General features: G+C 41.1%; 1 protein-coding gene across 2 annotated transcripts in view; it reads right to left on the bottom strand.

The window, feature by feature from the left end:
- Positions 1 to 4381: 4381 nt before the first annotated feature.
- gosr1.L (golgi SNAP receptor complex member 1 L homeolog) overlaps positions 4382 to 27099 on the bottom strand; it is a 51462-nt gene continuing 28744 nt past the window's right edge. Inside the window, exons 7-9 of one of the 2 annotated variants that reach the window (XM_018244929.2) lie at positions 17159 to 17188; positions 8759 to 8841; positions 4382 to 6040 (exon numbers count right to left, since the gene is read on the bottom strand). In XM_018244929.2, the coding sequence (XP_018100418.1) occupies positions 5916 to 6040; positions 8759 to 8841; positions 17159 to 17188 (238 nt within the window). In that variant the 3' untranslated portion in view covers positions 4382 to 5915. 2 annotated transcript variants of the gene reach the window in all.

Below are 27099 nucleotides of genomic sequence, written 5' to 3' on the forward strand. Positions count from 1 at the left end.
TGCTATAGGCTACTGCTCCTGAGCAAACTTTGTATCTTTTATTACATAATCCTGACAATGTCTCAATCTCCTTAATATATTGATAGTGGGTTGAGTGCAGAGGACTTCTTGTTTTGTCTATGTGAATTTTGTGGTCACAGCCTCATTGCATTTATAATGTAGTTGCAAGCGGCGCATGCGTGGGCTCAAGAAGGACGGACATGTCTGAGCAAGCTCCGCATACCAGCTAGGTGGTTTCTCCTATAACTCAGCAGCATACAAAGAAGTGGTATTGGCCACTCGAAAGGATTCCACAAGGGCCACCAAAATTAAAGTTAAAAGTATATTATTTATTTAAGATTCATTAAAAACTGCCAGTATCTCCATTGGCCCTACGCACCTAATCATGGGCTATCTGTTCTACGTGGTGAGAGATCAACATTTTGTGTCCTGTGCCCCTTTTTCTTTGGGGGTTTATTCTCCTATAACTCCACAGCATCATCTCGAACTTGCCCATTATGCCAAGACAAGTGTAGTAATATCCAAAGTAGAGTCCTGCAGCGAGTCGGGTACCCGCGGGTAACCCACAAAAAAAGCCGGCACCCTGCAGACTGAGGGGAGGATTTTCAGGTGCGGGTATAGCCGCTGGTCAGCTGGTGGTGGGTCGGGTTGAGTTGCAGGTCTCATGTAAAATTCTTGTCTTATGTAATATTGTCTATATTTTACTCCTTTTAAAGTTTTACAAAACTTGTTTCTGTCCCCACCCACTTTTGATGACGGTAGTTTGTAGCGCCATCACTTCCTGTTTGATGGTGGTCGGCGGGTAGGGTTGCCACCTTTTCTCAAAGTTTTTACTGGCTGTGGGGGGGGGCGGAAACAAAAGGGGCGTTTTGTGGTTTAAAAAGGGGTGGAGCCATGCACCGTGCCACAAAAGGGGGCGGAACCATGTTGCACAATGGCTAAAATTTGCAATACCGGCCCCGGCCTTGGCAGGTGTTTTACCGGCTAGGCCTGTATTTTAACGGCCTGGCTAGTATTTTACCGGCCTGGATGGTAAAAATGATAGTTGATCCCAATGTTATTAATACGGAAAAAAGATAAATATATAGGAAGGCCAGTGTTTAGAAAAGGTGGCAACCCTATCGGCGGGTTGTGGGTCGGGTTGCGGATAAGGCAGTTGTGGGACCGGGTCGGGTAGCAGATCAAAGTGGGTAAATATGTGGGTTGCGGTTTGGGTAACGGGCTGAGGTTTTCGGGTTGGGTTCGGGTTTGGTTCCGCACAGGACTCCAAAGCATCCAAACTGTTCAAGAAAGGGAGTCAGAGCATGGGCAGATAAGCTGCAGACTTGGTCTGAAGGGGCAGAATGGACCTTTACCCACACATGCACCATATAGTGATTGTACAATGCTAGTGATTCTTCTTGCTGAGCCTCTCCTACACTCCACTGGCAGGTCGATTCCCAATACCATCAGATGAAATCTTTTCTTCTAGTGTATGACCACAAGATGTCTGTTTAGCTTTGCTCCCCCTGAAGCAATTAGGGGCGGCAGCCTCATTTACTGAAAGCTGATTTTGTCTCTGGACGAGGTTACCGGCTGGATAAACCATTAAGCGTCTGAATCATCTCAGAGCAGTAACACCATTCAGTGTACAACAAATGGGAAACCTAAAATCTTCATCAATAAACTGGTAACCAAATGAATAAATGATGGGCATTACTGTCTGGCAGATTAACACAGTATTGGGCAAACTTTATTGTAGTTCATTTAGATAGTACAGGGCGGTCAGACTGGAGGCGCATGGGACAGATGTGATGCTACAGCGGATTTATATGATTTATATGACACCCAACTTCTCCAAAGATTAAACTAAAAGAGTCCCCCTCATTATCAGATATAATTTCTTACCTGAACCAACTTAGTTGAACTGAACAGCTGAACACCAACCTGTGATTTGTTTAATCCCCTGGCCACCAATGTATTATTTTAATAACCTATAGGCCCCTGCCACCAATGTTTTTTTTTAAAAATATTCTCTGGGGCCCCATTTTTTTTTTTAACTTGTAAAGGGGGGCCACCAATTTTTTTTTAAAAAAACTTTTATGGGGGGCCCTGGTTCCACAGTTTTTTTAAACTTATAAGGGGGCTCTGACCATCAATGGGTTTTTATAACTTGCGTGGGGGGGGCTTAAATTTTTTAGCGCTGATGTCTGTGTGGTCTTTTGACTGTGTTGTGGATTACGCAGGATCTGGGGTGGGGCTTGCTGGCTGGGGTGGTACCCAAAAATGTTGTTGTACGGGCCCCTTGATTTTTAATGGCGGCCCTCAATCTGACTTTCCCAAAAACAATTGGCTTTTTCTCTCTCTATAATTTTATTATAGAGACGCTCGCTCGCTCAAGCCCAACCTAATTCCCCTTCAGGCCCACCTGCTATTCTGTTGGCGAAATATAGTTTTCAGAAGTGGCTCAGTGAACTACTATAAAGCTGACCCCACGGTCTGGGCCACCATTCCCCTCACGAGTTGAGAATCAGGGAGAATGGTCAGTTGGTCTCCTAGATACACCTGAAAGCCCAGCATGAAGGTCAGTTAGAGTGGTATTTGGGGTGAATATGTATTTGTTGATATTCTTGGAATTATGATGGAATGACTGATACTTTTTTGCACGCTAAGGAGGTTGGACCTTCAAGTCTGATGGTTTAGGCAGTTGTAGTAACACAAGACTTGCCAGTCAGAGTTGAGGAAGACCAGCCCAGGGTCTGAGTTAAGTGTTTTAAGTGTTTCTAATCAATGGAGGGTTCCTAACAAATTACCACCCCCAAGTGATTAAAGGTGGTTCCCTAAGCTCAGTAAGTGACAGCAGCACAGAGCATGTGCAGTGAATCAGCAGAATAGAATATGGGAGCTACTGGGGCATCTTTGAAGACACAGATCTTTACTGCTAAAGGGTTGTGGTTGCCTTGGGCTGGTACAGAAACCCAAAACATAATGTACAACATTTCTAGCTACTTCTTTAGTTAAACTTCTGTTCTCCTTTAACCGTTTCCTTCTCCTTTTATGGGAGCACTTATTGCAGGTACTCTGAGTATGAAGAAGCCACAAAGGTGCTGGATTGTCACTTTATAGTGTAATTTAATGTCATTTTCCCATCTCCATAGGCAAATGACATTCAGTTATAACGTCTAGAAGCTCTAGTCAATAAACCCAGCTATTGCCCCCTTCTGGCAAACGATGGCACGGATGTTCTAGCGACATTCCGTTTGCACGGCCCAAGATTTGTATGATTTAAAGCCTTTATGTCAATAGAGTGTCAAATATCTTCAGCTTTTCTCTGGCCTTCAATTCCACTGTGTCAGGTGTTCTACCTATAGAATAATGCAGCATCTGGGAGATCAGGTCTATTTAAACTTTCAGCACTTTGCAGTTAAAGCAGAAGAAAGGAGGGGCCCAGACAAATGTCGGGAAGAAAGTGAAAGCAGAAATGGCATCTAAAAGGCAGTTTAAGTGTAATTACATTCAGATACTTTCAGTGTGCAGCATCCTCAGCAGTAAAGGGCACGGCAGCACTTTGGCCTGAATCCATACAGATCCAATAACCTGCACTGCACGGGGAGCGAGAGACAGAAAGCAGCTGTCAGCACTTACCTATCCAATGTGCTCTATCAGAGAATGAAACATATGCACCTAAGCTCATAATGGAGCTGCCCAGTAATGATGGGATGCCGAGGGAGGGGTGAGAAACAGACATAGGTTACAATGCAGGAGTCGGTGCACTCACAGACACCAGGTTCTGACTCCGACACTTGCAGTTTGTCTGGGTGCAAAACATAAAATAGAAGAGGCAGCCCAGGGCGTTTCCTGAAAGGTCCAAATTACGAAAAGGCCGTCTCCCATAGACTTAATTTTACCCAAATAATCCAATTTTTAAAAATTATTTCCTTTTTTTCTCTAAAAATAAAACAGTACCTTGTACTTGATCCAAACTAAGATATAATTAATCCTCATTGCCAGCAAACCCAGCCTATTGGGTTTATTTAATATTTACATGATTTTCCAGGTTATCTGGAAACCCTTCATCCAGAAAGCTCAGAATTATGAAAAGCCTTCCTCCCATAGACTCCATTTTATCCAAATAATCCACATTTTTAAAAATGATTTAGCTTGTACCTGATCCCAACTAAGATATAATTAATCCTTATTGGAAGCAAAATCAGCCTATTGGGTTTATTTAATATTTACAGGATTTTCTATTAGACGTAAGGCCTGAAGATCAAAATTATGGAAAGATCTGTTATCTGGAATTTGAGCATTTTGGATAACAGGTCTCCTAGCTGTAATCGCGCTCGTAACTTTTCAGACGCAATCAATACTCCCAATTGAATAAAAACCCTGAAGCCGGAGATATGTAGAATTCTAATTTATTATTAAATTACATAACAAAGCTTTCTTCTTTATTACAGACAGAAAATGCACATTAGGTGCAGAAAATGGGAAAATAATTACAAGAGCAATAAAATATCATTAGATTTACGGAGCGATCTGTAAAGGCGAATGAGAAAGTGCCATTAGGAGGAGAGGGGGGGTATATACAGGTAGATGCTTTGGGATTAGACACTTTGTTTAGATTAACACTTTCCTATTCAATGGGCCAACTAAATTGGGGAGGGGGCTTTGCACATTCCCAGAGTAAGGAGGCTACTAGCTCCACTCATGTCCGTAGTATTCGTTTGGATTATGCTGTTATGGGAATGCAATATGTACATGTATCCAAGGAATACAATAGGACATCTGCTCTTTGTTTATGGATGATGAAATACTTTGTGGTCACCATAAAACGTTTATACGCTTTACTACTGAAATTGAAGTTTCACCTCTCTGGGACTGGAGGCTTCACATGGCCAATGAGAATCTTGCATTTCCACCAGCTACGGACTCAAGAAGGGTCAATCTCTAATTGGAAGGTCCATCTGTATATCACCTGTGCACCCAAGAGCAACTCATACACAGCTAGCAAGAGGGACATTGGATGGTCCCAAATGTATATGGTAACTAACTGCTGGCAAGGTTCCTACAAACATGTAACTTAGGGTAGGACTACACGGACCATCCGACGCGCTGCAACAAAACTCTGGCGTCAAATTGTATGCGACGGAAATAAGGTAAGTGAATGCATTGTTGGACGGTGTTGCATCGTTTATCCGACGCGACAGTCGGATGCAGACGCCGGATCAACGATGCGACTTCATCCGACATTTCTATCTCTTACCTTATTTCCGTCACATCCGATTTGACGCCTGCGTTTTGTCAAAGAGCGTCAGATTGCGCCGAAAACATCCGTTTAGTCCTACCCTAATACGGATGTTCTGGTGTGTCCTATGGGAGGTCATGCTTATAATTTGAGACAGAGGAAAGACCTATTTGTCTGATAGAGAATAGAACCAAACGACCTTAATCTCTGTTCTCTGACTCCCATGAGCCCCAGTCAGTGACGTTAGTAGATATTAAAGCAATTCACATTAACAATGTTGACTTTTATTGGGAGGATGAATTTGTAAATAAATGAGTTAACTGTAGAATTTGCATGAAACTAAATGTTCAGGCAATCAGACACAAAAGGCAGTGTGAGAACAGATTGCCTGTTAGCAGCATAGCACAATGTATGTGTAACTCCCCCCCCCCCTGGGAAGTACATGTTTATATCCACATACATCATGGCTACAGTAAACGGTTACAGGTGTGTGTGGTGCAGGGCTGGCTAACACGGGGATACTGCCAGCGCTAGGAAGATTTCCAATATAAAATGTAAATTGGTTTAAGATATCCCGCTCCCTTATCTACAGGTTGTGTGCACTCAACTGTGCCTTCCGCTCTCCACTCGGACTGGCAGCTGGACTCAGCCCTGGGCTGTGGTTGGTCAGTCTGTGAGGTGTCAGTCATCAATGGAAAGCGTAGAGCAGCATCAAAATAGTGCAAATGCCAACAACTGCGCCCAGGATGAGCGAATCTCTGCGCTTCCTCAGGTTAATTCTCTGGATGAGGCTGTTGAGCGCGGGAAAGCGATCTGTAGAATGATTGGCTGAGGAATAAACGCACAGAACATGGATGGACTATACACTTCACATCATTATCTGATGCACTGGCATGGCACTGGAGCATCTTATATCAGCATTCCTATATCCAAGGAGAAGACAGGAACACTAACACAGGGACAGCCCTAAATTCTCCCAGTCCTATATAGGTAAATGAACACTGCTACAAGGGTCATTTTATGAACACAGTGCAGTCACGGGAAGGTACTTGTATGCAGACATGCTCCTTGCACTTATCTATAGTTGCACTAAGCGCTATTGCATCTGTCCCGCCTCTTCAAGTGCACCTATCCAAACTGGGTGCTCCTGCTACCCTGAACGTGGTGATAATTTCAGGGTTATAATATAATAAATCAACGGATAGGGTCTACCGAATAGACCAGTGATCCCCAACCAGTAGCTCGTGATGGGAAGAAGACAAACCAAAAATTCTTTGCAGCAGGCACTCAATAAAGGCAATCTTCGACCAGGCAATTGGTTCAAAGTGAAAAATTTTTTATCGTATCCACAGCCTTACGCGTTTCGTGTTACAAACACTTAATCATAGCCTATGATTATTGTAACACGAAACGCATAAGGCTGTGGACACACTAAACTATTTTTTCACTTTGAACCACTTGCCTGTAAGCTGCAATTACACTGGAATTCTGGGGGGGGGGGAATGCATGGTGATTGGCGGCAAAAATTGCACACTACCACTGTGTTCATAAATGACCAGGTAAACTGTAAATAGATTTTGTCTTCTGTCATGTGAGCAGTGTGATGTCATGTGTCATAGGAGAATCAATGTTCTGCCTGTTGCAATAGCTAAGGAGCTCCATGCTCAGTATTCATGGAATGCTTCAGTGCCTGATAATATAGAGCAGGGATCCCCAACCTTTTGAACCCGTGAGCAACATTCAGAAGTAAAATGAGTTGGGGAGCAACACTTGCATGAAAAATGTTCTTGGGGTGCCAAATAAGGGCTGTGATTGGCCATTTGGTAGCCCCTATGTGGATTGTCAACCCACATTGAGGCTCTGTTTGGCAGTACATCTGGTTTTTATACAACTAAAACTTGCCTCCAAGCCTGGAATTCAAAAATAATCACCTGTTTTGAGGCCATTGGGAGCAAAAATCAAGGGGTTGGAGAGCAACATGTTACTCACGAGCTACTGGTTGGGCATCACTGATATAGAGAATAATGTCACTCCTATAGTAAAATAAAATAATTTTAGAAGTCACAAAGGAGTTCCATGACTACATGAAGGCCGAGTGCTTTTATACAGGTCATGGAACTCCGAGGTGGCTTCTAATATCCTCATATTTTATAACAATATTATACAAGTTTCAGTGAGTCATGTGACAGAAATGACATCACTACTCACGGTTTATAACTGATGACATCAGTACTCACCGTTTATAAGGATATCATTTATAAGATATTCATGGCTTTTGTGTATTATATCTGTATAATACACAAAAGCCATGAATATCCTGTAAATTATATCCTTATAAACGGTGAGTTCTGATGTCATCAGTTATAAACGGTGAGTTCTGATGTCATTTCTGTCACATGACTCACTGAAATTTGTGTATTATAATAAATAAAGTACCCCCAGTTGCAAAATATGAGGATATTAGAAGTTACCTTGGAGTTTCATGACCTGTATAAAAACACTCGGCCTTTGGCCTCGTGTTTTTATATGGTCATGAAACTCCTCGGTAACTTATAATATCCATATATTTTACAAGAGGGGGTACTTTATTCACTATATATTGTACCATGGGAGAGAGCTGAATGTCAATAGGTGTAATACTGATGGGCTACAAACCCCCAGGGAAAAAGCACAGCATGATGTCATGGGATCAATCACTCAATGTTTCCTTTTTAAACAAATTGTCCCTGGGCAGCTCACTCCTACTCTATATTAATGAGAGGAGAAGGGAAAGGCTACTCCCAGGAGACAGTGGGCTTTAAAGGACAAAGCACAATTTATCATGCAGTGTAAAACATTGGACAATCACTGGTGATGTTGCCCATAGCAACCAACCAGATCTTTGCATTTGTTTTCTAACAGGTGACTGTTGAAATCGAATTACTGATTGGTTGCTATGGGCAACATCACCAGTGATGTTTTAGATTGCAAGCCCTAATGAGTAAACCCCTCCTTATCTCCTGTACCAGTTGCAGTGTTCATATGCAATCTGTATGTTTCATGTACAAATGCTGTACTGGTGAATATATACTTTATATAATACACAAAAGCCATCAATATCTTGTAAATTATATCCTTATAAGCTGTGAGTTCTGATGTCATCAGTTATAAACGGTGAGTAGTGATGTCATTTCCGTCACACGACTCACGAAAACTCGTGTATTATGATAAATAAAGTACCCCTTGTTGGAAAATATGAGGATATTAGAAGTAACCTCGGAGTTCCATGACCTGTATAAAAACACTCGGCCTTCATGTAGTCATGGAACTCCTTTGTGACTTCTAAAATTCTTTTATTTTACTATAGGAGTGACATTCTTCTCTATATCAGTGATGCCCAGCCAGTAGCTCGTGAACAACATGTTGCTCTCCAACCCCTTGATTTTTGCTCCCAATGGCCTCAAAACAGGTTTCACTATATGACCAATGTTAAACACAAGTCATATGTAGACTAATATGCAAACAAGTGCAAGCGTCACGGCATAAGGATACTGGCCAAGGTGTTCACCCTGCTCTGAATGGATTTCATCATTCCCCTCTGCGACGTCATGTTTTCTTTTGTTGCCATAGCAATACTGAAAAATAAAGATTAAAAACAAAGTGGTTATTAATGTGATTAAATCAATGGCAGTAACTGAAGGGTAGGGTGATATAAATAACACATAGAAATGAATAGGGGGCTGTCCTTTGAGTCGTTGCCCTTACAAATCAGAAGGAAAATGGGAGTTCTGCTTCATTGTTCTAAAGTCAGAACCAGAGAGTGTGGAGAACATAAATGGATAAACAAACACCTGCTTTTAAATACAACTAATCATTTCTGATGACTGTATAGGAAGCAACATTAGTTTCTTTGCGCTACGGTGGCCACACACGACCAAGAAAAGCTGGACTGAGTTGGCAGCATATTGGCCCGTGTATGACGCCCTCTGGCAGGCCTTCCAGACCAATATGTAGCAGATATCAATCAGGCAGGTTTAAAAATTCAACCAAAAGAGAAAACGGCCAGCATTCGCAGATCCCACAAACATGCTTGTAAAAAAAAAAAACTGAAAACTTTATTTTAGGGTAAAAAGTAGATCAATGCCTTACGCATTTTGCGTCGTCCAGCACTTAATCATAGGTTTAAAAATCCCACCAGGACAAGGATCGCATTGGCTCAAGAAGGTGTAGGGACAGGGAGCCCAGGAGAGAAATTGCAGAAAGAATTGCTGGCGACAATGAGAAGAGAGAGAGATGTAGGAGTTGGCAGTTAGTGTGAGTACCCGCTGGAGCGTAGCATTGTGCCAGGCAAGTGACAGAATATATATATATATTTGAGTGAGAAGGGCTCAAGTCTGGAGCTGTATTTAGCGACACAGGAATGTGCTCGGCTTGGGAAAGAACTACACAAGAGCCTGGCACACGGGCCATATTCTCAGACCCCGGCCATGCGTTGCCTCTCATCTACAGCTCCTCTCCCCGGCACTGACCAAAACATGCAGCTGAATCGTCCTGTAGTATCACAACAAGCAGTGAGGGAAATAGTAAGACATAGGCCATTGCATTAAAGGAATACTTTACCCCCAAAATGAATATTTAAGCAACAGATAGCTTATTTCATATTAAAGGGCTTGTTCAACATTAAGTTCATTTTTAGCATGGTCTAGAGCAGTGGTCCCCAACCAGTAGCTCGTGAGCAACATGATGCTCTCCAACCCCTTGGATGTTGCCCCCAATGGCCTCAAAGCAGGAGTTTATTCTTGAATTCCAGGCTTGGAGGCAAGTTTTGGTTCTATAAAAACCTGGTGGACTGCCAAACAGAGCCTCAATGTAGGTTGATAATCCACATAGGGCCACTAAATGGCCAATCACTGCTCTTATTTGGCACCCAAGAACATTTTTCATGCTAGTGTTGCTCCCCAACTCCATTTTCCTCTGAATGTTGCTCACAGGTTCAAAAGGTTGGGGATACCTGGTCTAGAGTGTGATATTGCTGATTCTATTCTGAGATAATTTTGAGTTAATTAGCTTTATATTCAGCAGCTCTCCGGTTAGCAATTTCTGAAATAGGGTTGCTAGGGTCCAAATGACCATAGCAACCCTGCCCTGATTTCAATAAGAGACTGGGATATGAAAAGGAGAGGCCTGAATAGAAATATACGTAATAAAAATTAGCAATAACAATACAGTTGAAGCCTTACAGAGCATTTGATTTTTAGATGGGGTCAGTGGTCCCCATTTGAAAGCTGGAAATATTCAGAAGAAAAAGGCAAATAATTCAAAAACTATATAAAAATAAATAAATAACGAAGACCAATTGAAAAATTGCTTATAATTGGCTATAACATACTTAAAGTTAACAAAGGTGAACCAACCCTTTAAGTGACATATTAAAGAATTGTCTTACCAAATTGGTATATATATATATATATTATATATTTAAGTAATGCTTTGAACCCCCATTTTGTGATGGTCTGTGTGCTGTCTCAGAGATCACCTGACCAGAAATACTGCAGCTCTAACTGTAACAGGAAGAAGGGTGGAGGCAAAAGACAGAACTCTGTCTGTTAATTGGCCCATGTGACCTAACATGTATGGCTTGTTTGGTATGTTTGTGTGCACCGTGAATCCTACGATCCCAGGGGGTGGCCCTTATTTTTTAAAATGGCGATTTTCTATTTAGGATTCCCCAATGGCACATACTACTAAAAAAGTATATTATTATGAAAATGGTTTAATTACATTATTTTACACATGAGCTGTTTTATGCAATATCTTTTTACAGAGACCTAAATTGTTTGAGGGGTATAGTTTTCCTTTAAGAGCCTCCATGCGGGTTACACTCAAGAGAGGCGAGAGGAAAAAGACTGAATATTGTAGATGATAATGAAAGAGCAGATCGGGGAGGCTGCCGACACCAGAGGATACAGACAAAGCACTTAGAGCACTTAGAGAGAACAAGGTAAGTGTGGGCAGCCATGTGCAACCAATGGAAAAGCGCAATCGGAATAGTTAACAAGCTCTGCGGCAGGGAAGCGACTCCTGCAACAAAATCTATTTTTCAGTAGTGCTGGATACAAGGACAGCTTCATCTCGATCTTTGTTGTGTGATCATCGGACCTGCCAGTGGTCATGATTCCCTTAACTGCGCTGCAATCGGGTGCAGACTGCTAAATGTGTGCCCGGGATGTATCGCCTATGCTCAGACACAGGCCTGCAAACAAAGGCAGCCTCACTTTTTATATAGGCTTCAGTGGACCCTAGGTACAGCTATTATCCAGAATGGGAGCCATAATCCAGAATGCTCGGGACCTGGGGATAATAGATCTTTCCATAATTTGGATCTTCGTACCTTAAGTCTACTAGAAAATCATGTAAACAATAAATTAACCCAATAGGCTGGTTTTGCTTCCAATAAGGATTAAATATAACTTAATTTGGATCAAGTACAAGATACAGGTATGGGCCCTGTTATCGAGAATGCTTGGGACCTGGGGTTTGTTGGATAACGGATCTTTCTGTAATTTGGATCTTGATACATTAAGGGTGGTGGCAGACGAGGCTACTGGAGGAGATTAGTCGCCCAGCGACAAATCACCTCTTCTTCAGGCAACTAATCTCCTCTAAATGCCTTCCCTCCAGCTAGACTGTAAATCATCAGTGGGATCGTTTCCGCCCGAAGTTACCTCGTGAGAAAACTTCAGACGACTTAGGAAAGCCAAAGTGATCCGAGTGCGATTTACATTCTAGCCGGGCGACTATGAGGAGATTAGTCGACCCGATGAAGAGGCGATTTGACGCTGGGCGAATAATCTCCCGCAGTATCCTCGTCTACCACCGCCCATAGTCTACTAGAAAATCATATAAACATTAAATAAACCTAATAGGCTGGTTTTGCTTCCAATAAGGATTAATTATATCTTAGTTTGGATTAAGTACAAACTACTGTTTTATTATTACAGAGAAAAACAAAATCACTTTTAAAAATTTGGATTATTTGGATAAAATGGGGTCTACGGGAGATGTCATATCCGTAAATTCTGAGCTTTCTGGATAACGGATCCCATACCTGTGCAGGGCCCCAGATGCTCATATAGATGCTCCTAGCTAAAGATGGACTCGTATAATGTAATATATGACAAGGATCCAATATGGCCGGGCAGTATTTATTCCACTAATGAGTGTTTGCGGTGTCCCTGCACTTATTGCAGAGGATATGATTGTCTGCTGAGGAGCTCATATACACGGAGAGCTCATATATATACAGAGAGCTCATATATATACAGAGAGCTCATATATATACAGAGAGCTCATATATATACAGAGAGCTCATATATATACGGAGAGCTCATATATATACGGAGAGCTCATATATATACGGAGAGCTCATATATATACGGAGAGCTCATATATATACGGAGAGCTCATATATATACGGAGAGCTCATATATATACGGAGAGCTCATATATACGGAGAGCTCATATACACGGAGAGCTCATATACACGGAGAGCTCATATACACAGAGAGCTCATATACACGGAGAGCTCATATACACGGAGAGCTCATATACACGGAGAGCTCATATACACGGAGTGCTCATATACACGGAGAGCTCATATACACGGAGAGCTCATATACACAGAGAGCTCATATACACAGAGAGCTCATATACACAGAGAGCTCATATACACAGAGAGCTCATATACACAGAGAGCTCATATACACAGAGAGCTCATATACACAGAGAGCTCATATATACAGAGATCTCATATATACAGAGAGCTCATATATACAGAGAGCTCATATATACAGAGATCTCATATACAGAGAGCTCATAAATACAGAGATCTCATATATATAGAGAGCTCATATATACAGAGATCAGTGTCGGACTGGCCCACTGGGATACCAGGAAAACTCCCAGTGGGCCCAGGTTTCAGTGGGCCCTTGTACTGCTAAACATTTGGCCTATTTCATGGCCATTCCCTATTTTAAAAAGGCTAAATAGATAAAATAATAGATTATAGTATGTAAAGAATAGAGACTAGGAGAATAGAGGTTGAGTGAGGAGAATAAGAATAATAGTACTGAGAGTGGGCCCCTGGTCTAAGGTTTTTGGGTGGGCCACTGGTGTCCCAGTCCGACACTGACAGAGATCTCATATATACAGAGAGCTCATATATACGGAGAGCTCATATATACAGAGAGCTCATATATACAGAGTGCTCATATATACAGAGAGCTCATATATACAGAGTGCTCATATATACAGAGAGCTCATATATACAGAGAGCTCATATATACAGAGAGCTCATATATACAGAGAGCTCATATATACAGAGAGCTCATATATACAGACAGCTCATATATACAGACAGCTCATATATACAGACAGCTCAAATATACAGACAGCTCATATATACAGAGAGCTCATATATACAGAGAGCTCATATATACGGAGAGCTCATATATACGGAGAGCTCATATATACGGAGAGCTCATATATACAGAGAGCTCATATATACAGAGAGCTCATATATACAGAGAGCTCATATATACGGAGAGCTCATATATACGGAGAGCTCATATATACGGAGAGCTCATATATACGGAGAGCTCATATATACGGAGAGCTCATATATACAGAGAGCTCATATATACAGAGAGCTCATATATACAGAGAGCTCATATATACGGAGAGCTCATATATACGGAGAGCTCATATATACGGAGAGCTCATATATACGGAGAGCTCATATATACAGAGAGCTCATATATACAGAGAGCTCATATATACAGAGAGCTCATATATACAGAGAGCTCATATATACAGAGAGCTCATATATACAGAGAGCTCATATATACAGAGAGCTCATATATACAGAGAGCTCATATATACAGAGAGCTCATATATACTGAGAGCTCATATATACTGAGAGCTCATATACACAGAGAGCTCATATACACAGAGAGCTCATATACACAGAGTGCTGCTGGCTTATTCCAAGAGCCCCCACGGGAGACAATTATAGAAGCTCATTAGGATATATCCTGAGAGAAAGTGCTTTTAGCATCTGAAATGCAAAGCTCAGTAAGTTGGGGAGGCAAGGGCTGTACATTTAGGAAAGGCAGAGCCTGACGATTGGGGAACATTTTTACTTATAAAGGAATTTCTTCTGCTGAGAGCAGTTATGGAATTTAAGAGCGACTTACAGCATATCTAATAAGGAAAGCCCTGCATAAATCCACACGGAGGTAATTCCCTGAGTAAATGACACACAGCTTGGCAAGTATAAATCAGTCCTGACCATTTAGCAGAGCCATTGACCTTCCACTGCACAGCCTCCCGGCACTGGAGCAAATCAATTCTTTATTACAGACATACACTATTCTTTCCCTCATTTCCAACACATTTCTCTATAAATACAGCACAGCACTGAAGGGAATATCAACCTGTGTCCCACCATAATAGAACAGCCGCTCTTATTACTTCAAGGATGGTTGGGGAATCACATAATTTTTCATTTTAATACAGGTATGGGACCTGTTATACAGAATGCTCGGGACTTGGGGCTTTCTGGATAAAGGATCTTTCCGTAATTTGGATCTTCATACCTCAAGTCTACTAGAAAATCATGTAAAGGTTAAAAAAATCAAATAGGCTGGTTCTGCTTCTGTAGAAAAACAAAATGTTGGAGCAAGGCAATCAAGTAGCCTATGACTAAGTGTCCTAGTGACACGAAACGCGTCAGGCATGAGTTGTTTATACAAATAAAATATTTCTATTTTTACTTATTATTAATCTGATCTATGCGTGACCTACTTCAGTGCCTTGCTCCAACATTTTATTTTTCTACATACGGATTGTCCGCTCTCTTGAGCTGAGGGCCTGGGGCAGGAGCACCTGGGCCCCCCATTTAACTTGGTGAGTCATTCTACTGGCAAAGTTTTTATGCTTCTACATATTTGTTTGGTTCTGCTTCTGAAACGGATTAATTATATCTCAGTTGGGATCAAGTACAAGCTACTGTTTTAATATTACGGGGGAAAAAGGAAATCATTTTTAGAAATTTGGATTGTTAAAATTAAATGGAGTCTTTGGGAGAGGGCTTTCCGTAATTCAGGACTTTCCCTGTTTAGCTTTGAAGGCAGTGGTGTTACCTCCTCCAGCACATACATCTGGGGGAAATGCACCCAAACTGCCCCAGCCAGCTAAAGAGGCCATAAGCAGATAAAGAAGCTTTCCCTGCAGCAGTAATGTCTTTAGAATATCATTCTAAAGAAGTTCCATGAACATATAAAAACACGGGCCGCAGGCCATGGAACTCTGAGGTGACTTCTAATATCCTCATATTTTGCAACAGGGGGTACTTTTTTTTTTTATTATAATACACAAGTTTCAGTGAGTCATGTGACAGAAATGACATCAGAACTCGCCGTTTCTAACTGATGACATCAGAACTCACCGTTTATAAGGATATAATTTACAAGATATTCGTGGCTTTTGTGTATTATAAGGATATAATACACAAAAGCCATGAATATCTTGTAGATTATATCCTTATAAACGGTGCGTTCTGATGTCATCAGTTATAAACGGTGAGTTCTGATGTCATTTCTGTCACATGACTCCCTAAAACTTGTGTATTATAATAAATAAAGTACCCCCAGTTGTAAAATATGAGGATATTAGAAGTTACCTCGGAGTTCCATGACCTTCGGCCTCGTGTTTTTATATGGTCATGAAACTCCTCGGTAACTTATAATATCCTTATATTTTACAAGAGGGGGTACTTTATTCACTATATAATTTACAAGATATTCATGGCTTAATAATATCATGGCTTCATGGTATTATAACAGTATAAAGGACGAGTGTTTTTTCCCTGCATCGTTTAGAAGCTCCATGGGTGAAATTCGAAAAGATTGAAACCACCCCTCCACCCCAATATGTGTTAAAGGGAAAATATATCCAACTTTTTTGACACAAGCTCAATTATTTGGGGGTTATGCATAAAAGGTGCATAAACACTATCTGAACTGCTAGATATAAATGTATTTCTTAAATGTATTTCTTGCACAGACATACCCGATACTGTGGATTGAAAGGAACCACGAAACTCTGATGAACCATTTCTCAACACCCCTTTAGGCTCACAGTATAATACAACCCCTCCCTCACTTTGTTCTATTTTATTGAAGTCCCTCTGGTTTACATTTTGGAAGCTGCAAAAATTCACTGGAAAGCAAAGTATTTCAAGCCTTAATCCATCCTTATTTCTGGACGTTCAGATAGTGTTTATGCAGCTTTTCTACATAACTCATGTCAACAAGGGTGAAGTATATTTTCCCTTTAATACAAATATGCAGAGAGGGACAGTTCTGCACGTGCACACCATAACCTATGCAGCCTGTTAGGAGAAAATGAGTGGAATGTGCTGATACAGATTTTATATTCGAGACTCAGAGGCTACAGTACCTTTCAGCAGTCGTGTAAAATAGATGCAGATTTCTATAGCTACTGTATTTCTAATCGTGCGCTGCCATATTGCTGATACTACTCCTGAGTCAAGGAGCGAATGGGTAAGGGACAGAAAACAAAAAGCACAAATGGAAAATGACAGGGGCAGACTATGACTTCAGTCCTGGTTAGATGAACTATCAGTGAGGAACCATTGCTATTATCAAACTAAATCTGTTTTACAAAAGCTGTTTTACAAAAGCTCATTGTTATTTTTTCTTACATTTAAATAGTTAACAATCTGCAAGCTGCACAACTTATCATTTTTACACTGCAGACTAATGGCATGGCTGGACTGTTTACAGCAGGATAAAAAGCCTATCCACTGCTGAGTCTAAGAATGTGGCAGGAGATGAGAGGATGAGACAGAAAAAATTTGAGGATTCTTACCTTATGGTTTCTTCTATTAAACGATCCGAACTGTAGAAGAAAGAAAGGAACATTTGTTAATGATTTATTTCCATACTTTGTTTTTTTTTTTTTTTTGTTTTTTTTAATAGACTTAAGCTGACCATAGACGTGCAGATTTACCTGCTGTATCGGACGTTCCCATCTCCCAACCTGCCACTAACCTTCAGTTTAAATAAAGTAGTAAAAGAACAGATCAGCCGATGTTCTCCCCCTACAGCAATCGTACGAAAGTTTATGTCTGACAAAAGCTGGTGACAATCTCCCACTACGATTGGCAATACATGCAGAGATATTATTGTCTAACATGTCCGATTGATCAGCATGGCACAACAAATGTTGGGACTCTCACCACACGGTCCGAATCGAGGATTCGTACGACCGGATCTTTGTGTCTATGGCCAGCTTTAAGGTATGGAGTCCAGGTCCTGAGCATTCTGGATAACAAGTCCTTACCTGTACGTTGTTCATATCTTGTGCACAAACCATAATTACTCACATAAGTACAACAGAATTAGAGAACATTACAATGTCTAACTGTTCCTAAGCTTAGTAAATGTTTGCTTTTGTGTATGAGGCAGATATAGAGCTTCTGATTTCTTTATTCCACTCTCTACATTTTTTATCAAGATCAAATGTTAAGCACCCCAAGTGATTGTATTGACTTACCTGAAACCCCAGGCCGCTGCTCCTATCAGCAGAAAACTGCACCGGCCCAGGGTTATACCAGCGAGCACCATAGAACAATCCTCTTCCGGCTTCTTCTTTCTTCAAATTTCCCGGGGCAGACACATGCGCAGTAGAACAAAACAGCCGACTTTTTAGTTAATGTTCGGCTTTGCACTCTAATGCACATGCACAGCCGCGCAAATAAAGAAGAAGCCGGAAGAGGGTCGCTCCGTGGTGCTCACTGGAATAACCCCAGACCAGTGTAGTTTTCTGCTGATAGGAACACCAGCCTGGGGTTTCAGGTAAGTAAATACATTCACTTGGGGGTACCTAAAATTTGGCACCCCAAAGGGCAAGAAGACTTTCCTTCTCCTTTAAGCTTTTTTTAAATGTTCCCTATATTGTAGCTTTTCCAGAGCACCTCTAGTGGAGGCCTCCTTCAAAGAATGAATAAGGTGAGTGCTCAGCCAGAAAGAGAGCCTATAATTCTACAGGGAAAAGAATTCTATAATGTAACCGAGTGTGCTGCCAAATAATACAAGTCTGCTGGAAATGCAAATCATTCACCCTGTAGGCCAAGTCCATTACCTTAATTAATCAGTAATTATATAGGAGAAATAAATAAGGCAAAATAAATCAGACAAACACACAGAAAATACAGATTTCCATCATGGTTACCGCCTTTTGCCATGAACACATTCAGTCTGGGTTATATAGAAGAGGTGCATATCTGGACTTATATAAATACAGTGTTTTACATAAACACCAGCCATTATGAAAAGCAGGGGAACGTCAAGCTCCACTTCACAATGAAAAGGCGAGGGCGGGGCTGCATTGCGAGGGAATTTTGGGAAATGGTTTGTCAGAGTAACATGGTTTCCTTTTTAATCTATGGAATCAGGTATGTTTGTGTCGTAAAAAACAATTATATTTATTTTTGGAAGTTTATACACCTTTTCTACATAACCCCAACTGAATATGAAATAGGGGAGATATTTCCAATTAATATACAGCCTACTGTGTAATGCGAAGTGTAAAATATATAAATGTATTCTGTTATCCATCCATATCGTGCAACTGGTAAGGCTGCATACACACTGACAGTTTATGTACTAACTGGTTCTAACAGGCCCGGATACTACAAGTGCCAGTCTGACAACTAAATTACCTGTCTGAGGTCATTAACACGGAGGATCAGTTAAAAGAAGTTGTCAGGGTGAGACTGAAAAGCCTCTAAAGTTTCATTCATTTATGGTCCATCAATTGACACACGAGTCTCACAACTGCCCTCTCAGATAGAGACTGGCTGGATCACTAGCACTGACAGGCAACACTAATAAAACACTGAAGACTGCATGAGAACATTGTTAACCTTTATTTATACAGCAAATACACAGAGATTATAGATCACTCACATCAGTCCCTGCACATGGAGCTTACAATCTAAGGCCCCACTACATTATAGTCATTTTTTGATCCACAGCCAATTAATCTGCATGTATGTTTGTATAGGAGGAACCTCAAATAAGCATGGAGAGAGTTACAACTTTCAGAAACTACTATTCCCGATAAACACGTTTTGTTAACTCTTAGTATGATGTAGCGAGTGGTATTCATTTATAGTATCATGGCCTTTAGGAGAAGGGAAGTTATAACCAAGTCTGTCTGCAATAAAAACTGGAATCATGAGTAAAAGTTCTAAAGAGTGGGGCACATAGCCCCTCAGGTTCTGGTTACCTAATAACTGTGGTAACATTATTAGAATGTACAACTACAGGAATGGGACCTGTTATCCAGAATGCTTGTCAGAACGCTGTCGGAGCAGTTTTCCGGTTTGCGACAACTGCACATGCGCCGGAAGTGATGGAAATTGCTGAAGGGAAGGAAGAAGACACAATTCTAGGGTAACACTTGGGAGGCAGGGAGAGGGGACTGTGGTGACCTATCACCGTGGGGGGTTGAATTCTCCTTTAAGTCTACTAGAAAATCATGTAAATATTAAAAAAACACAATAATCTGGTTTTGCTTCCAATGAAGATTTGAGTATAGGACTGGCCTGATATGGGGTGACTTTGACGTAGTTGGCCAACTTAAATATATTGCAATATATGGACAAACAATCCCTGTTATGATTAAAGGGTAAGGCATTTTTCAGTAGCAGTATGCACAAAATGTCTCTGTCTTGTGTGTGTGTGTGTGTGTGTGTGTGTGTGTGTGTAAACAAACAAGTCCCAAAGGTGCACTCCGTTTCCTGTGTAAATGTCCGGGTGCCAGCAAACATGTAATGGTATATCTGCAGGAATAGCGACACTCACGGGACTCTTCTGAAGCTTACGGTAACAAATGTGGTACTTTATTGGAGACTCAACGTTTTGGAAGCAAAACCAGCATATTGGGTCTATTTAACATTTATATGTTCTCTAGTAGACTTGAGGTATGAAGATCCAAATTACGGAAAACCCCAGGTCCTGAGCATTATGGATAATAGGTCCCATCCTTGTATTAGTTTATATAAACACGCTGCTGTGTGGCCATGGAGGCAGCCATTCAAAGCCAAAAAAGGAGAAAAGTCAGTTTTGCAGAGCGGATAACAGAAAAGCTCTGTAGAATACAATGGGAACTGTGCCTTTTCTCCTTTTTTCAAACTGAATGGCTTCCCAGCAGCTTGTTTATATAAACTATAGTAGAACAAACATCATTTCTACCAGTGCAGGGCAACAGTACATTTTATTTTAATTACTTCAAAAACACTCATTTTTTTGCGGTTACTGTATCTTTAAGTGTAAAACTGTACAGGGCTGTGTTTTCCAGTGGAGCTATTTAAGCATATACGGTACATAGAATAAATCCTCACATTTCTGCTAGGAAAATATTTAGGAGAGATCCTAGTGCCGAAGTGCATCTCGCGGCCCTCTCTATGTCATTTGCTACCCAGGAGCCCTTCTGCAAAGTAGTGAAAGTGAGCAGAAAACATTACTGAAAGTCATTAGCATTAACCGCAATGGTTCCAGCCATGCCAGGAACCAGTCTAATGGATTTGCTTATTCCTTTATAAAAGAGGGATTACCATATGCATCAGCCCACAACCAGCACTTAACCTCTAGTTGATAAGTCATTTTCTCAAACACTTCACCTAGAAGAGGAGTCGTCCAAAAAGGAATAAGATATCACGTCTGACTGCATTTGTAGCACAGTGGGTGGACTAGCAGAAATGGCCAGGTTTTGGCAACTCAGCAATAGACAAAACCAAATAATTATTTTTTTTGGTTGTCTCGGTTGTGTGAAGCTTCTGTGCCAGGTCTCTAACAGACCTTTGATGACCAAGGGTTTCGAAATCAATGCAGGAATTTTCAGCTTAGTTTTTAAGGATCTCTTCCCAGGCTTGTCATGCATTTATTATGTCACTTCTACTTGCTATGCCTTGTCTGTAGGATAAATATACTTAAATGATGTGCGGCACTGCAGTTAGAGACCTCAGACTCGCACCTGATCTAGATCTTCAAACTGAACCAGACCCCCAAGGGATTTCTAGGTGCTTCGACTTGTAGCCCATGGTCTCATCCAGGATCAATATCATTATAAATGGCAAGTGACGTCACTCAACTAGGCAAAGCGACCAGGGGCAGAACATGATCTTTACAAGTAACATTTACAAATAACACCACTGAAATTATATTGGACATTTGCTTCGAATTTTCTTCCATAAGCGACATTTTGTGTTTACGGCCTCTTCAGTTATGCATCTCCCAGATGTGAGATTGTCATACCTCCCGACTGTCCTGTTTTTCATGGAACACTCCCAAATTTGACAGCTCAACCCATACTCCCGGCTGTTACTGAAATGTGCAGACTTTCTCTTTGATCTCCTTCACTGAACTAGAGACCTGTGCAGGTCCATTTTTTGTAACCCTTACCTGCAACCCGGACCCGCATTCCCTTACCCGATTGGACCCGCTACCCAAGTACCTTATCCGCAACCCGGACCTGCGACCCGCTGACCATCAAGAATCAGGAAGTGCTGTCATTATGAACCGGAAGTGACATCAGTAGAAGTAGCAGTGATCAGGAAAAAATGAGTAAAACAGGAAGTGCTTTCATTGTAAACTGGAAGTGACATCATTGGAAATAGGCTTGATCAGAAAAAAGGAGTAAAAATCGATATTGAAAAGAAGCGCGACCCGCAGAACCGTGTCTATACCGGCACCCGTAACTTCTACCCGCAACCCGCAGGTTTTTGCGGGTAACCCGACCCGCTGCAGGACTCTACACTGAACAGCCAGAAGAAGATACAACGTTTCTAAACCTTAATTTGCTTTTGTCAGAGAGCCCAGAATATGTGGCAGGTGCACTTAGATACTTTTGACGCAATAGTAACGATTTAAGAAAAGCAAGTCTCTTGGGGAAACTGTGACTTGCAGTTTAAAGCAGAAGGAAAGCTACCGAAGCAGTTTATTGCCAATAGATTAGCTACAATAGTGCAAGTTATAACACTATTTATTCTGCAGAATGCTTTACCATACCTGAGTACAGCTTTAGAAGCTCTTTCTGTTTAGGATAGCAGCTACCATATTAGCTTGGTGTGACATCACTTCCTGTCTGAGTCTCTCCCTACTCACTCTGGGTTCAGATTACAGCAGGGAGAGGAGGAGGGAAAAGGGAGAGAGGCGTAAACTGAGCATGCTCAAGCCCTAGCCTGGAGGTTTAAGCTGAAAACAGGAAGTCTGATACAGAAGCCCATGTGTACACAATAGAAGGAAAGAAATGTTGTGTTACTTTTGACAGAGGACTAACAGCAGCATTACTTTGAGGATTTACTGGTGTATTTATATAGAGTTAGACCTGTCTGACAAAAACTTACTTAAAGGACATGTACCGGAAAAGTATTTTTGTGGTGCCAGTCTGTGTGCATAGAGCACCTTACTCTGACCCCCAACCGCATCATTTTTGCATCCCCATTCGGATCCTACGTCCTGCACCGTCGCTTTGTGTGTAACTGCATTAAACTTTTCACCCGGCGGCCATTTTCCCTGCCCAGCGTCATCGCTTCTGGCTTCCTCTTCTAAATGCGCATAGTCCCTTCTGCACAAAAACTTGATAACGCAAGCTTCAGCTGTACTGAAGCAGAGAAAGGGCGCATGCTCCCCACGCCAAACGGCAAGGAGAATTCTGAATGGAGGGGGGAGAGGGAGCGAGCCAGCTGCCGATATGCAGACAGATCAAGGGAACGGAGCAGCCGCTCTATTAACTTCTCAGTGACCGCAGAGGCAGGTATTTAAAGATCACAGTGGGGCTTTTTATAGATAAGATTTTTGGCTGGGGGGGCTAACATGTCCTTTAAAGGAGAAGGAAAGCTCCAAGACAGTTTATTGCCAACAGATTAGCCACAGTGTGAGCTAAAATGCTATATTTATTCTGCAGAATGCTTTACCATACCTGAGTAAACAGCTCTAGACACTGTTTCTGTTTGTTTAGGATAGAAGCTGCCATATAAGCTTTGTGTGACATCACTTCCTGCCTGAGTCTCTCCCTGCTCACTTACAGCAGGGATGGGAGGAGGGAGGGGGAGAGGAGCAAACTGAGCATGCTCAAGCCCTGCCCTGGAGGTTTATGCTGAAAACAGGAAGTCTGATACAGAAGCCCATGTGTACCCAATAAAAGGAAAGAAATGCTGTGTTTCTTTTGATAGAGGACTCGGAGCAGCATTACTTTGAGGGGTTACTGGTGTATTTATATTGACCTTTCTGATAAAGCTTACTTAATTTTAGCCTTTCCTTCTCCTTTAATTTTAGCCTTTCCTTCTTCCTTAAAGGGCAATTCAGCTTCATTATCAAAACAGTAATAACACATAAAAACACAGAAATGTGTTAAAACTTTCATAACCTGCCAAATTTTGTAAAATGAACATGGTAATTAGAGGGTGTGGCCAAAATGGGTTTGGTAAAAAACATTTGCAAACCAAATGCACTGGGCTGTTTAATGATTAAATGTGTATGATTATACACATATAGATCTCAAAGAAAACATTTGATTTTACAAGCTCGTTTCAGACACACGTATCCAGTGCAAGTTATTTAGCTATTAATGAGCTGAAGCTGGCTTTTAATGCTAATGGAAGGAACACTACACTGAACCCTCATTTCCACAGCTGACACTTAGGAGTGAGGTTGAGCTAATTTGATTTCTGGTAACGATTCAACACAGACCTGAGACTGATGCCATTTCTGTTATACTGTGGAGCAGGACTGAATATTGGGAATAATGAAGATGGAAAAGTCTGGATATCCCAGGCCCCTGTCTCACAGCAGATAACAACCATCCCATCTTTCCTCGCAATGATGTAGTAAGGAGCTATTATTTGCAGAGGGTATTTATAGCACTGCCCACAACAAAGTAATGCTGCTTCTGCACAAAGGAAGAAAGGAGCAGTTGCTTAAAGGGGTAGTTCATCTTTGAGATAACTTTTAGTATGATGTAGAGCGTGATATTCTGAGACAATTTGCAATTTGTTTTCATTTTTTATTATTGAAGGTTTTTAAGTTATTTAGCTTTTTATTCAGCAGCTCTTCAATTTGCATCTTAACCTGTATGGTAACTAGGGTCCAAAATTAGCCTAGCAACCATGCATTGATTTGAATAAGAGAGGGCCTGAATAGAAGGATCAGTAATAAGAAGTAAGAAGTTACCTTAAAGGTGAACCACCCTTTTAACACAGTCCCCAACCTCAGCACTAAAGATCCTATACATTCTATTTAGCAAAAAGGCATGTGGGCTGATTAGTCAGACGTTGGAAAACATATATTATTCCAAATTTTGGGTTAATCCATACATCCATGCGGAAGGAAGTTGGTTGACTGCTATGTTGCACCAGAGCTGCGGAGTCTGAAGCAATTTTGGGTATCTGGAGTCGGAGTTGCCAAAAACGTACTGACTGACTCCTAATGGCTTCAAACACAATCACTGAAAATAATCTGATTTAAGAGCTTCTACGAAGGAGGATATGGCAGAAGAAATTCTGTTGCTTAGAACAATACTTTTTACATTTGGATTGCGATTCTACAGTTATATGCCAGGTTCAATTAATATATAAAGCTGTTTTAGGTTTTCCAATTGTTTTTGGTGTATGTAGTTTTAAGTTTAGAATTATAAAAGGATATGGTTGACATTTTCTTTGAGAGTTGTCAAATGCCTTGTTTGGTGTATACTTTACTTCTTTCAATCAACATTAGTCGGAGGAGTCAGAGTTGGAGGTACCATAAACTGAGGAGCCGGAGTCGAAGGATATATGCACAGACTCCACAGCCCTGTGTTACACACATAAGGGGTCATTTACAATGACCTGGGAAAGTGTACCCCTTAGTGCTCATTAAGGCTGCACTTCTTATTCTCCTGGTCCAGTATTAGGTGTCAACTGTTGTGTCCTTTACACTGTTGCATATCAACAGAGCACAAGTTAGAGCGGGGATACCTACCCTTTTTTTTTTACCTATAGGGGTCAATTCAGTTCTGGTCTTGCTGGTACAGGTATGGGACCCATTATCCGGAAACCCTTTATCCAGAAAGCGCAGAATTATAAAAAGCCTGCCTCCCATAGACTCCATTTTATACAAATAATCCAAATTTTTAAAACTTATTTCCTCGTTCTCTGTAATAATAAAATTATAACTTGTAATTGATCTCAATTAAGATATAATTTATCCTTATTGGAAGCAAAACCAGCCTATTGGGTTTATCTCATGTTTGCAGGATTTTCTAGCAAATTTAGGGCAGAGACACACGGTCAGATTCGGGGAGATTAGTCGCGGGGAGATTAGTCGCCCGGCGATAAATCTCTTCTTCATGGCGACTAATCTCCCCGAACTGCCTTTCCCTGCCGGCTAGAACGTAAATCGCCGACGGGATGGCACTCTGAGCTATTCGTTTTCCAAAATCGCCCAGTTTCCTCGTGAGGCAACTAGGGCAACTTCAGAAAACTAAGTGCTCAGAGTGCCACCCCGCCAGCAATTTACAGTCTAGTCAGCGGGAGGAAGTTCGTTGAGATTAGTCACTCCGAAAAAGAGGAGATTTGTCGCCGAGCGACTAATCTCTCTGAATCTGAGCGTGTCTCTGCTCTAAAAGGTATGAAATATCCACTATCCAGAAAACCCCAGGACAAGAGCCTTCTGGTCCCATACCTGTAATTGTAATGTTCATATATATATCTTCATATAGTGGACAAGCACATTCATCAGGATTTGTAAGTATCAATTGGATAGAATATCACTTATCAATAAAGGGTGGTCAGTAAGTTATCATTTTTTGGCAACAGAGACAAAGTTTCGTTTTGCACATATTTTCTATTGTAACTTCAGATATAAATCCGAGCCCCGCTGTTCAATACTGCACAATAGATGTTTGTTAAAATGAACTGCAGCAATAATTCATGTTGAAAATGTCAAAATGAATCTTGAAAACTAATATTTGCTTTGCTCTGAGCATGTTGAGTTATGATTTATGCAACTGCCAGAAGCTGAAAAGTCATGGAGTTTTCTCATTTCCGTGGAATCTATAATGGAAATATGTTTATTGCAGTTAAAGGTTAGAGATTCTTTAAAGGGCAGGTGCACCCTCATATTCCCCTGCAGAACTGTACAAAATTGTGGCAGTGTTTCATACTCTCTTTGTACAATCCTTCTATGGATATTTTCAATTTATCCACTGGAACCTCAGTGCAATCAGGCTACACCTACAAGGTTACTTTGTGACTCCTTTACCAGCCTCATGTTATAACACAACAAATAGAGATACCAAGGAAACTTTTGGCAAGCCCCAGAATGGTTAATGGGGCTTAATGGGGTAGCTCATTTTGTTCTGACACAATTTGATTATTGGGTTTAATAATTCTCCAGTTTGGCGGCTAGTTGATTGCTATAGTTCAATTTACCCTAGCAACCAGGCAGTGATTTGCGTGACTGGAAGATAAATAGAAGAGGGTCTGAATAGTATATAAGTAATTGATATTAGCAATAACAATAAAATTGTAGCTTCACAGAGCAGTCCTTGAAAAATCCAAGTCCAAGGATTTCAGACAATAGACTCAATACCTGTAGCACAGGTATGGGATCCCTTATCCAGAAACCCGTTATCCAGAATACTCCAAATTAAAGTAAGGTCGTCTCACACAGACTCAATTTTGATCAAATAATTAAGATTTTTAAAAAATTATTTTCTTTCTCTCTGTAATAATAAGACATTTGCTTGTACTCGATCCCAAATGA

The sequence above is a fragment of the Xenopus laevis genome, chromosome 2L (genome assembly GCF_017654675.1).
Source record: "Xenopus laevis strain J_2021 chromosome 2L, Xenopus_laevis_v10.1, whole genome shotgun sequence".
NCBI lineage: Eukaryota > Metazoa > Chordata > Amphibia > Anura > Pipidae > Xenopus > Xenopus laevis.